Source organism: Falco biarmicus, chromosome 4, assembly GCF_023638135.1.
Source record: "Falco biarmicus isolate bFalBia1 chromosome 4, bFalBia1.pri, whole genome shotgun sequence".
NCBI lineage: Eukaryota > Metazoa > Chordata > Aves > Falconiformes > Falconidae > Falco > Falco biarmicus.
Genome location: NC_079291.1, coordinates 77,643,626 through 77,657,275, shown reverse-complemented (window position 1 = coordinate 77,657,275; position 13,650 = coordinate 77,643,626). Strand labels below are relative to the sequence as shown.

The 13,650-nt window shown below is 40.0% G+C and overlaps 1 protein-coding gene across 4 annotated transcripts in view; it reads left to right on the top strand.

Moving 5' to 3' along the window:
- The window catches only part of MYH11 (myosin heavy chain 11), a 61,734-nt gene that overhangs the window by 33,354 nt on the left and 14,730 nt on the right, over positions 1-13,650 (top strand). For all 4 annotated transcript variants that reach the window (XM_056338219.1, XM_056338220.1, XM_056338216.1 and 1 more), the window contains 16 exons: positions 1,922-2,020; positions 3,044-3,187; positions 5,857-5,952; positions 6,337-6,455; positions 6,625-6,777; positions 7,217-7,390; positions 7,591-7,764; positions 8,241-8,355; positions 9,276-9,469; positions 9,639-9,760; positions 9,876-9,945; positions 10,090-10,250; positions 11,090-11,198; positions 12,134-12,265; positions 12,557-12,763; positions 13,143-13,280. In XM_056338219.1, the coding sequence (XP_056194194.1) occupies positions 1,922-2,020; positions 3,044-3,187; positions 5,857-5,952; positions 6,337-6,455; positions 6,625-6,777; positions 7,217-7,390; positions 7,591-7,764; positions 8,241-8,355; positions 9,276-9,469; positions 9,639-9,760; positions 9,876-9,945; positions 10,090-10,250; positions 11,090-11,198; positions 12,134-12,265; positions 12,557-12,763; positions 13,143-13,280 (2,207 nt within the window). The remainder of the gene's footprint in view (positions 1-1,921; positions 2,021-3,043; positions 3,188-5,856; positions 5,953-6,336; positions 6,456-6,624; positions 6,778-7,216; positions 7,391-7,590; positions 7,765-8,240; positions 8,356-9,275; positions 9,470-9,638; positions 9,761-9,875; positions 9,946-10,089; positions 10,251-11,089; positions 11,199-12,133; positions 12,266-12,556; positions 12,764-13,142; positions 13,281-13,650) is intronic.

Here is a 13,650-nt window from a genome sequence, read left to right as displayed (position 1 = left end):
CGTCTCAGTTCGTCTTACTCTCATGTTTACATTTTTGGGTCTGTTTTCTCAGCTATAGGAAAGTGTGCTATTCCCCAATATACAGCTGCAGAAAGTGGAGGCATCGTACCTAAGGCAACAGCAGGGCACTTTAAGGGAAAAGATTGTTCTGTGGTGGAGATTGCATGTGATCTTGAGAGCTATGTGGTCGTTTTGTTTTGTATCAATGTGATCCTGCATGGGTCACTCTGGTTCCCTGTGGGCTACATTTCCAGCTGCATAAAACGTTTTCACATTTTACTGTTTCTTACTGGTGCTGTGACAGGCACTTTGAAAAAACACCGAATGCTCGGTATTATCACTAGTTTGCCCAGGAATCTGGAGAGTGCTTCCCAGTTTTCAAGTCCAGCTTTGGCACTTTGTCCTGGTCCTGGCTGCGTGCTGGGATGAAGACCAGATGCTCAGTATGATCTCACCCTCAGCCCTGTGCACCCGGGCTTCTGTAAGGGAAGGGTTCTGAGCCTTGCAGACTGAATGATCAAGCTTGATCAAGCTGTACGTGCCCTGCTGTTTAGGTATAGCAAAGGCCATATATGTTGTACTGGGACAGAGGCGTTCCAAGATAAAGCACTGAGAGTAACCCGTTAAGGTAGATGTCTATGCAGTATCTAGTATGGCAGCTTTCTAGTTAATGTCTGGAGGATCAAAGCATCATTTTAATAAAAGTAATATACCTTCCCCTTCCACCCCTCTGAAGACTTCGTATTAATAAGAACAGAAGACACAGGAAAAGCCAAAGAACGTGGTGCAGTCGGAAGAGCTGTCTCAGAGCCCTTACAGATCCTTTCCCTTTGTCATACCCAGGGACAATTTATCCTGAACCTGACTTGATGTCTGCACATTTTGTTAAACTGCCATGGTCAGAAATAACATGTTATGGAAACTGTCAGTCAACTGAAGGGAAGCAAATATTTTGCCAGTGCTGATGCCCCAGATAGCATCAAGTGCTAGAAACGTCCAAAGGACTTGACTGCTCTGGACATTAAATACTGTCCTGCTGTCTCAAATGGCACACCCAGAGCAGTGAGCTCTGTATCAATAACCTCAACGTATTTTTTCAAGAAAAATACAGCCATTTCAGATAAATTCATCTTAGCCTGGCTTTGCTTGCCAAGTACTGTTGCCTCTTCCCTTGGTTATGTTTAAGAGGTAGCGTGTTTTAATGAACAAATTGGTATGTAGCTAGATTCCTCAGTGCTGCATGGCTCATCTTTGCATAGAAAAGGAGCTGTTTGCTCCAATACATAAGAAATAAAGATGCAGCTATAAAGAAGGACCTTAACTACAGGGTGTAGCATCAAACAGCAAACAGTTCATCTTTCTGCTCTTACTTTGACAAGCAATCTTTAGCAAAAATAAGGGTTTAATTTTTTTGGTCTTAACTACAGCTTTTCAAGAGTGAATCACTGACTGGTGTTGAAATACTTACACTATTGCCCACTTCATTTTTAGTAGTTTATAGTCACAAAACCAGACCATAAATAAAGTTGCTTTTATACTTACAATGCTGGCTTCAAGAGCTTTTTTTTCTAGCAGCCCCACCTTATGTTGAAAGAATCGTATTGGTACTTCATTTTAACAGTGGTGTGAATCATATTGTGACTACTATTCTTATATATCTGGTTTTAGAAGCATTTATGTCTATTGTGGTACTTATTACCATGATTACCAGCATTTACCATACAATAGGAGGTAGGAAAATGATCTAATCATTGCGGTGAGAGTTATAGCAATACCAGAACACAGAATTGGATGCATGTTCATGTTAGACAAGCTTGTGGCAAATATTTCAGCAATGCTATTGATGCTACTGAGGCTGATGGCACAATTAAGGAAGGACTGAAATATGTTACTGATTTTTTTTAACACACTTGACAAACAGATTTGCTTGAAAAATCCCGTGCTATTCGTCAGGCTAAAGATGAGCGAACATTTCATATCTTTTACTATTTGATTGCTGGAGCTTCCGAGCAAATGAGAAGTAAGTTACTTGCTAATAATTCTTAAATCTCATTGAAAAGTCTGAGCAATGGCTATTTATGGTAATTTATCTTAACTTCTTTAATTGTATTTTATTCAATCCTTTCTATAAACAAACAGCTTGTTAGCAATAGAAAATAACTCTCTCAAGTGAATTATAAGAAAGCTTCAATTCACATTAACCTGTTTAAGCCAGGTTGCCTGTAGTTTACAGGACGTTTCAACTCACAGGAAATGTAAACCCATTCAGATCCCATCTTGAATGATATTGAGAAGATGATTAGGGAAGAGCTATTAATTATTTTCTTACACAGGAGACTGGGGTTCCCCATAAAAATACTGGTTTGTGGTTTTAAAATAAATTAAGATAATGTTTTTCCGATAGCACATTATTACACTGTGAAAACCATAGCTTCAGAATGTTCAGAAGGTGAAAAGTGTAAGTGGATCCGAGAAGAAGGATAAGATATTATATGTATAGGAATATCACAGTTCCAGTGATTTTGGGAAAGATGTCATAATCACTGGTTGCCAAAGAACATACAAAGTAATGGATAACTGTATTTTCCCTATTTTTTACGCTCCTTACCTAAGAATTTTTTGTTTGCCACAGCATGGAGCTGAAGAGCCTTTCAGTCTGGCCCACTATGGTTGCTACCTGGTACCATTCTTATTACCTGATATAAATCCCCACAGGGAGAGGTGTAATTCTGAGTAGGTTACACATGGCATAAAATAAAAGACATTTGGGCAGAATGGCTCAGTTTGAGTCCATAGGGTGCAAAATTCCACTGTGGAGCAGAGATATCCCCAGTTACTAATGAAAACTGGAAACAATCAAGCTTGCTAAATGAAGAGTTATTCTGAAAATATTTGTGCACCACAAAACCCTAAACTCCTAAAAGCAGAGTCTTCCCATGGTGAAAACACTGGGGTTTTTTTCCTGTTGTTCACCAGGAAAACTTATGAACCAAGAACATTAAGTTGACACACTTAAGTAAAGCTTTTCTTCCTTGCTTTTTAGATGACCTCTTGCTGGAAGGCTTTGGCAATTATACCTTTCTATCCAATGGCCATGTGCCTATTCCTGCTCAACAAGACGATGAGATGTTCCAGGAGACCTTGGAAGCTATGACAATTATGGGCTTTACTGAGGAGGAACAGACAGGTGAGAAGTGTTAGCAAGATTGTATTCCAGGTATACATCTGCAAGTGATGCTATAGAGAGATGCAAATGTACGGGGGTTAATTCTGTCCAGAATAATCGCTTTGCAAAACACGCACATGAAGTAAGATTCTACGTTCATAAGAAAACTAAGATTATTCAGATTTTACGTCTGTGTTTCTCTGGAGAAGTGTGATCTTGTATGAACTACCAACTGGAGGATTCCAAATGTACCTATGTTACTTAACCTGGTTGCCTCTTATATCCTCTGTGTAAAACTATTACCAACCGTTACCTAGCTACTGTTTCTAAGTGCACTGTGAATTAGTGCCCATAGACTTCCCTCCTCCTCAGGAGGTATTAGATTAATTAAACCATAGATGTCTCATGGAAAGTGAATTAAGGTTCTCTATTTATAAAGTAAAACTTCTCAGGCACAGGTTTGTTTCTGCTTCACGTTGGGAATCATATGGGAACTCAGTTCTATGTGACCAGGAGAGACACAAGATCAAGGCAGGATCTAAACACAGGATGAAGGTCATGTCACACAAGCATCGTCAGAGCCAGTAATAACAAGCAACTGAACTGGTAGCGGTACAGTGCCTGAGGACAACATAAACCAGCAGCAGGGATCTGAGGGGAGGATAGCAGGGGCCGAGAATACACTGGCAGTGAAGACACTGAAACTGCTGTTGTAGATCCACAACACAAAACACTACCAGCCTCCTTGGAATCATTGCCACCCTTGTGTCAAACAGGGTGATGCTTCAGGAAGTCTTGTATTAGGGTGACAGTTCTTGCCTTGCAAAGAGATGTAATTACCATCTAACCATTTTAGGTTGCTGTTAGAAAAGTTCTAATTAAATAATTACTACAGTGGCCTACCTTCTCCCATTGCTCCAGTGGGTACCGGTGGGAGCAGCTGAAGCCAATAATGAAAACTCCTTGCAAACCACCTCAAAGGTTTAAACTGGCAGCACTTGCTGGAAGCGCAGTGAAGAAATATTGAAAAATCACCACCTATATTGGAAAAGAGAGTTCATATCATCAAAAAGAAATTATCTCTGTGATGAACAGAACAACTGGTAATGCACAGGGCAGGTCTACCCAGTAATTTAAACATGGAACAAAGAAAATAATTGTCACAATATTTTGCTGTCCATCTGAATAAAGAGGTGCAAGGCTTTTTCTTATAAGTCTTATAAATTCTGGAGGCCTGCTTGTAAGAGGAACGTGAGATGCACTCCTGACTCATTTGAATTCCACAGCATCAGTGGGGTTGTCAGCATGCAAAAGTACTATAGCACATAGGGTTTCGAAAGGTGGTTTGTGTGAAAGGGAAGATTTCTCACAAGAACTCCATATGTACCCAAAACAGACTACTGAATTCAAGTCAGCTCTAACAACAGTAACAACCATTTGAAGCCACTTTTTCAGAACTTTCCAACAACTAGCATGAAAAAGTTGCAAAATATTCTAATTTTGGAAGAAATTAAACAGGCTTAAATAGCTCATATTTGTATTCACTGACTCAGAAAAAAGACAAATAAAAACAAAGAGCGTGAAACAACTAAACTATCTTGAGAACATGGGCCTGCCAGAGACATCTCTGTGTAGCTTTTACCTCTCACTGTTCCTGGGAGCAAGCAGGGCTTCAGCTGATGCATGCCAGTGTGTATTGCCCATGGATGCACACTGCCATGCCCCGTGACACCTGGTGGCACAAACAGGGTCACCCCATCACTTGAGTCTTGGACCAGCTGTGGCAGCAAGGAACAGAGATCTGTCACATCCCGTCCCTGCAGCAGTGACTGACGGATGGTGAGAAAAAAATGCCTTGCCTTGCAGGACAGTATTGCAAATCCCAGCCTTGGTGCCTCGGTAAATTCAGATGATGTTACTGATGAAGACTGGTTCGTTGTCTTGCCAGGACATGCGTGTTGGTGTTGACAGAAGCATTCTCTATTACAACAACAGGAGTCATTCTGTTACTGTCTGAAGTCCTTTGATTTCATGTTCTAAAATATAAGCCCATTAGGACAGTATTCCAGTTTACCAAATAAACAAATAGAACCCCCTAGATTCATAAAATCTCAGTAGACTTTACTACCTGAAGTTAGCTGACATCACATTTATACATGTCAGTAATCAAACATCAACCAATTACTTTTCTGTACTTGGAAACTAATCCTTCAAAGATTTGTATACATTTGGTTTCAGTGGCACAACTAAATAGCCACATGTTCCTGCATAACTGGAGCTTCAGAAGTGCCACATTTTTGAAGCTGCTGGTAATTCATAGATTTTTAAAATTTATTTTGAAGACAGAACTATAGATTGTCAAGTGACTGAATAAGGAAGACGGTACAGGCCACTGTGAGTGGGAGATGAATTCCTGAGACCTGGGGAGCCAGCACAACTTAGCTTGGAGGTGCTGGTATTCCCAGACTGGCCTGTTCACTCCACCGTACAGATTGTTGAGATAGTTGCTCAGTCAGCTCTCAGACTGCTGCAGTTTATGGCACGGTCTTTTAAAACAAACCTAGCTCTTCCCATAGAGGTTCAGACTACCATAGGCAATAGAATGAATCTTTGTTTTCACAGACAATAGATGGCACATTTCAAAATGTGTCTGTTCTGGTTCTCATTTATATTATCTGTTTCTCTTGCAGCTATACTGAGAGTTGTTTCATCTGTCCTACAGTTGGGTAATATTGTCTTCAAGAAGGAGAGAAACACCGATCAAGCTTCTATGCCAGACAATACTGGTATGATTTACCACTTTAAAAAGATCAGTTAACATTAAAAAAATAATAAAATAGCAGCTGAGTGAGCACTCCTATCAGTATTTTTTATTTAATTGTTATTACATACATACTTCACAGGCTTTAAAAGAGATCCTATACTTAAAATCAGCTCAATTATCATTACCTTTTCTGGTAATCTTGAATCCATAAATTGATGAACCATGATTTTGCTGCTTGGATCATGAATAATACTTCTATAGCAAGTGGCATCTCTTGTACGTACAACAGAGGAGCTTTTAAGGAAGATAAATAACGTCACATACTTGCAGAGCTGCTTGTATTCACACTTACTGACCTGCTAAGAAAAAATTCAATCTGAAATAAAACAATACTCTTTTATCCTAGCTGCACAAAAAGTGTGTCACCTGATGGGGATTAACGTGACAGATTTCACAAGATCTATTCTAACTCCAAGGATCAAAGTAGGACGAGATGTTGTTCAGAAAGCTCAGACCAAAGAGCAGGTATACCTACTTGCAGTCTGCTCAGCTCTCCTGAAACTATTCTAATTTCTCCTTTTTTTCTTACATCTTGTCTGAAAGGAAGTATCAGTTTTCTGTCTCATCTCCACAGAAATTAGCAGCTAACTGGGTTTCTTCTTTCACTTGCAGTTTGCTCTTCTTTTTTTTTCAGGCGGACTTTGCCATAGAGGCTTTGGCCAAGGCACAATTTGAACGTCTTTTCCGTTGGATTCTAGCTCGTGTAAACAAAGCTCTCGATAAAACAAAAAGACAAGGCGCTTCCTTCTTGGGGATCCTTGACATTGCTGGATTTGAGATTTTTGAGGTATGCGCTGTGGGACACAAGCTGACTAAACTCCTTATTGTCACGCAGTGGTTTGGGTATAAGATAACAAAAATCTAAGTTCAGAGTCCCAAAACCAATTTGCTTCTTTCAAGCTGGTTAGCAGCCTGTGGCCAACATGACTTACAGGCCTGCTACACCTGGCTGCTTGTCTTTCCCTTGGGCACGAAGGGCTGGGGGCCAGCAGCATCCTCCTGCTGGGCTTCTGCAGCACTCAGCGCATAGAGCCAGGGTCTGCGTCTTATGGACGGGTCCCAGTACAAAGATTTACCACTTGAGAACTTACTGTAAATTTCCAAGACATTAGGAAAATATAGATCCTTGTACTTGAATTATTGTAGTATGTAGAAAAAAACAGCAGACAGCAAATTTATCTTGTCTCTTTCTAACATTAGGAATTCACTTTTTTCCCTCTTCACAGATCAATTCCTTTGAGCAGCTGTGCATCAATTACACTAATGAGAAACTTCAGCAGCTCTTCAACCACACAATGTTTATATTGGAGCAAGAAGAATACCAGCGAGAGGGCATCGAATGGAATTTCATTGATTTTGGGCTTGACCTGCAACCTTGCATTGAGCTGATTGAAAGACCAGTAAGAATGTATCTCTGTAGGTGGGATACTACACAGGTTGCATCAGGGTCAGTTATATGTCAGTGCAGTAAGAGAGCCGGTTAAGGTATTCCAGATCCTTTGCTGCCTGGGAGGATTTGTAACATAAGGGATAAAGAAGGTGCTACTCTTTCATTGCCTCTGCCAGTGATAATACTGATCTGATATTGCTCACATTACAGACCAACCCTCCAGGTGTCCTTGCTCTGCTGGATGAAGAGTGCTGGTTCCCCAAAGCTACTGACACATCCTTTGTGGAGAAACTATGTCAAGAGCAAGGCAACCATCCCAAATTCCAGAAGCCCAAGCAACTCAAGGATAAAACCGAGTTCTGTATAATGCACTACGCAGGAAAGGTACTGGACAGATCAAGCTATTGTCACTTAGAGAACTTTCATTCTTTGCTACCCAAAATGGTAAAAAAGAAACAGTCTAGTCTGTGGGGATAAAAGATGGCTTTAGTTATATAATGTATACATTAAGTGCTTTAATTACATAACATAAAGTAAGATTTACAAAACTTTCATGGTTGTGCTAAGCTTACATCAAAGCAAAAATAACCAGCACCAGGGTTACTGTGAAGCTGACTAACTCGGACTCCTTTCCAGCAAGCAGATTTTTTAAAGCCACAGCAGACGCCCTGCCATGGGTACAACAGCAAAATGCTTTTCAGATGCTAGTACATATAAGAACAAATGCTCAGCTTTCAACCATAGAAAGCTTTTCACATTATTATTTGTATGATTTTGTGTTAATACAGTGCCTTGTGGTTTTGGACATTCCAGATCTCTTTATCAAGGACAGATTTTTGACATATCACTGTTTCCGGCAGGTTACCTACAATGCAACTGCCTGGCTAACAAAAAACATGGACCCACTAAATGACAATGTGACTTCTCTGCTTAACCAGTCTTCAGACAAATTTGTAGCAGATCTTTGGAAAGATGGTATGAATCGCAACTCTAAATCAGTAATGTGGTTTAAAGGGAGAAACTTCTACCAGAACTTTTTGACAGTTATTCCTTGCTGGCAGGACACAAGTATGGAAATAATAAACATAGAAGAGACTGAACTAAGAAGCAAGAATAAAGTGTTCTAAGGACACATTTATGAAAAACATCATGAGATAGCTTTAAGAACTATCAAAACATTTCCGTATTCATTCAGCAACAGAATAAAAATTATTCATTACACTGTTATAATGTTGCTGAATATATGTTATTGTAGATCTCATTTAACACAGGTTTTGTTGGGTTTTATAAATGACTTCCCTTACACACTCCTCTCCCAGCAGTCCTGCACTGTTCTGTCCAGTGATGTACAATTTCAACTAAACTCAATCAGAAGAATGTCTGTATGCATGTAAAACACTTGTTTAAAAAAATTTATATGGATCTGTAACACATATGCTACAGTGTATTTAATGTATGGACATAAATGTGCGTTCAAACACCAGCAAGGTGGCTCTGAGTTACCAAATACCTCAGAGAGACATTAGCTAAATTTTGAGAACCACTGGGCAACAGACGGGAGTCAAGAGTTGTTGTTCCTGGTTCTGACACCAACCTACCAACTGGTTATTTTGCAGAAGGAATGTTCTTTTTAGAGCAAAGATAAAATAAGTTCTGTATATTAAACTGCTCCATTCTGTCACTAGTTAACAAAGATCCTCATTTTCATGCTTGACAAAAGTAGGCCGTTTACCTAGAAGGTTCTTCTAGTACTTTTGTTAGTACGCTTCTACTGCATCAAAAATATATCAGACCTCTTGGGGAAGTTGCAGTTTACCAATGCCAGCGACAGATGCAATGTGAGGAGAGGACAGTTCATATAAGCAGTTCCATTCATGCTTGCTTTTATATTTCAGTGGACCGTATAGTTGGGCTGGACCAGATGGCCAAGATGACCGAAAGCTCACTCCCTAGTGCTTCAAAAACCAAGAAAGGCATGTTCCGTACTGTTGGGCAACTCTATAAGGAGCAGCTGACCAAACTGATGACCACCTTAAGGAATACCAATCCCAACTTTGTCCGCTGCATCATTCCAAATCATGAAAAAAGGGTAAATTTCAAATGTTCGGTTTTCAGACTCCTGGTACATTATTCATGTTGAGCTGCTGCTCACTGTACCAGTACATCTCAGAGCTGAATGTCTTCAAACATAGATACACAGCTAGTAACATTTCTGCAATTTTCTACTGTGCTACGAGTACTTTCTGTTCCCCTTTCAGGCTGGCAAACTTGATGCCCATTTAGTGCTGGAGCAGTTGCGCTGCAATGGTGTCTTGGAAGGTATTCGTATTTGCCGGCAGGGATTCCCCAACAGGATTGTCTTCCAGGAGTTCCGTCAGAGGTAGGAATCCCTCACTTGGTCCTAACTCTGGGTTTAATAGTGGTATATTACATGTTTGTCTGTACAAAATAATCTGATATGTGTCAATCTCCCTAACATCAACATCTTTTGGCAGATATGAAATTCTTGCTGCAAATGCTATTCCTAAGGGATTCATGGATGGGAAGCAGGCTTGTATACTGATGGTAAGGAAAGCATTTTTGATCCTGTTGATAATCAGGTCTATACTTCTTATATAAAAGCTGTTGAGATTGAACAGAAATGAGAATTGAGTTTTAATACCCTAAACCTCAACACTGGAGTTAAAAAATATCCCTGTTTTCCTCCAGATCAAAGCACTAGAACTCGATCCCAACTTGTACAGGATTGGTCAGAGTAAAATCTTCTTCAGAACTGGCGTTCTGGCTCACCTGGAAGAAGAGAGAGACCTGAAGATTACAGATGTTATAATCGCCTTCCAGGCTCAGTGCCGAGGCTACCTAGCAAGAAAGTAAGACTATGTACTAACAAAAACAATGTCTTCCGCAGCAGAGTACCTATGGTGGCCTTTAGGTCTCTCTATAAAAAACTGAAGATGTTAAGACATTTTATTATGGTGTGTTACTTGTATTGCATTAGAACTCAACTTGTGTCCAATGAAGGCTTCACTTTCTGCCCAGAAGAATTTTATTAGTATAATTACAGGGAAGCAATTACATTGTGAGGCTCCTTACACCCTCTGTACAGTAAGCTCTGAGGCAATGACCCATCATTTAAATATGTGTCTGTACAAGCAGGAGGAGCATCCTAGCCTCTGAGTGGAGTTTTATATACTATTACAAGTAGTAGCACCACTGGCATTTGTAAAACAATTTCTTACACAGCTTGGGCATGAAGCACTGTTAATCTAGCATGATCTCAATTAATGTACATCACAAAACAATTAACAACAATGCCCTTTTCCTGCACGCTACCAAATTGCTATGCAAAGAAATCTAAATATAATAGATTGCAAGAATGATGATCAATGCAAGTTCTGAGTGCCCATTTACTCTGGAAAGATGTTCACATCCAGAACTAGATGTATACTTTGTGGTTTGTGCCTATCTATGGAGCGCAAACAGCCAAAACCCAGAAGACTAAATAGAATAGCAGAATGCTAAACAGAGTTATCACCTCTCCTCAAGAAAGCACAAGGACTCTTTTAAGTGACAAAAGAATTTGTGCCAGACTTCTCAAACCATGTGGCTAACCAGCAGACTCTGATGCTAGAACTTCTTTGCTTAATGTATCTTGCAAGCACCTTGTATTCTCAGACAGAATGAATTTGCTTTATGTTTTTAATCACAGAGCCTTTGCCAAGAGACAGCAACAGCTGACTGCAATGAAGGTTATCCAAAGAAACTGTGCTGCTTACCTGAAGCTGAGGAATTGGCAATGGTGGAGACTGTTCACTAAAGTGAGTGACTGCTATCAGTTATCTCTTCTCAGCTTTCCAAAAGGAATTAAATGCACAAGATAGCAAGGTATATCATGTCAGGCACACCCTTTCTTCCAAAGGCCATGGCAGCTGATGGCAAAAGCCTCAGTAGCCTCACAAAATTTTGGGTTAGAGATGCTCTGAATACCTATATAATGCCATTAATATTAAAATTAGTTCTAGTTTGAGTAGAAAAACTAGTTCAGCAGAGAATCAGAAAAGATTTTGTGTGTTTGGGGACTTAACTTCTAATTGCTAAATTTCACGGGGGTGGATGATGAGAAGACAGAATAAAAGATTTTGTGAACATGCACAGTTACGTATCTATGGGGGACTCAGTGGCTCAGGAGTTCCCTAACTGGGACACTAAGCATTGTCCTGCTCGACACTCAAGCAAATTAAGCCTATTTTGCTATTGAAGTGGCCTGGGTTTCTGGTTCTTGTTGGAGTTTTTTGGGGTTTTGTTTGTTTGGGTTTTTTTGAGACTGGTCTTCAGTTTGGATCCAGAAAACTGTTCCTACTTGCCTTGATAGCAACCTCCTTTACAGCCAGAAATAGGCAATAACACACACCTGCACGCACATGTTGCCTTTTATGCAGAAAATGTAGCTTTTGTACATTATCAGTAAATGAAAACAGGCTTGGAGCCATTCAAAAAGTGACACTATTGGAGGTAAAGGTGCTCAACAAGGCTCCAAGAATTAACACAGAGACAACAAAGAGCAACACTGCTGAGGCTTGCTGGTTTAAAGATGCCTATATCAAGCTTGGCTGGACAGTATTTGTTCACTACTTGAGCAACAACAGACAGTGCTACCTACCAGTAGTGCCAGTCAGGCTGGCACCTTTAAGTACCATGCTCAGTAACATAAATACTGACAGGAAACATTCTTAACAAAACTTTTCATTTTCAGGTGAAACCACTGCTGCAAGTCACCCGCCAAGAGGAAGAAATGCAAGCCAAGGATGAAGAACTACAAAAAACTAAGGAAAGACAACAAAAAGCAGAGAGTGAATTGAAGGAGCTGGAACTGAAACACTCACAGGTGATTTACAGCGCTCTGCTTCTGGGAAACGCTAGTTGTTCTTCCACCATTTCTAGAAGCTATTAAAATAAAGGTGTCCTTTTTCTTTGTGCTCACAGCGATGGTCCAGAACAAAAGGTCAGTGCAGACAAACTCCCAGTTCCTTCAGTAGAGATCTAACATCCCAAGAACCTACCACACAAGAACCTGTGGTAGAGCTGCCTGCCTGTAAATTAGGGCTATCCAGTAAATAGACACTGTGGGGTAATTCACAATTAAAGTCTTAACTTCCTATCCATTTTATTTGCATAGCTTTGTGAAGAGAAGAACCTCCTTCAGGAGCAGCTTCAAGCAGAAACTGAACTGTATGCTGAAGCTGAAGAGATGAGAGTCCGTTTAGCTGCTAAGAAGCAAGAGCTGGAAGAGATCCTGCATGAGATGGAAGCCAGAATTGAGGAAGAGGAAGAGCGCAGTCAGCAGTTGCAAGCAGAAAAGAAAAAGATGCAACAACAAATGCTGGTAAGCAGTTGTAAGTGACAACCAGACAATAACTTGTATCTCAGAGAGAAAAATGGAGACTGGCAAACATCAGATCCTATGAAAGCGCTTGTTATGCAGCCCCCTGTAGAGTATGTGCCTGTGCCACTGAAGTAAGAAAAATTAATTCATGCTCTTTCCTCCGGACCCCTTCTCTTCCCTGTCCCAATTTTAAATATTTTCTCTAAAAAATTTTCACAAATCATTCTAAATCACCAAGCATTACAGATTGTCTAGTTCTTAACAAAAAAGTCTACAACATATCCCACATACAGCGACAAACAAGAAGCATTTCCTATAACCTAAGCTGTATTTTATTTCCAGAATTCATATTTGGTTGGGTTTCTTTTTCCCATCAAAGGACCTTGAGGAACAGCTGGAAGAAGAAGAAGCTGCAAGACAGAAACTGCAACTTGAAAAAGTAACAGCAGATGGCAAGATAAAGAAAATGGAAGATGATATTCTTATAATGGAAGATCAGAATAACAAGCTAACCAAGGTAAGCACTGTGGGTCCATTTTCTTACTTTGTGAAAATAGTGCAAGATGAGAGAAAACCTTCTCTTCCACTAGAACAACAGGAATGCTCTCCACTATATAGTCTCATGGGTGTACAGATTAACCAGACCAACAATCCAGCCTCTATCGAGAAAGTTTCTGGTCATTTTTCCATACTTGTTTAAACAATTCAAAATTGTGCAGAACTACTGGTTTTGAGGTCTGCTATGGTAATAATATCTCCATGCAAAACACCCACAGCAGTCAAGCATAATCAGTGGAAAACATGCTTCTTGGCCCCCAAGGAGACTAAGTAATTCTCTTTGTTTTCAACTAATTTCAACCAAACTTCATGATTAAAACTGGAAGTAA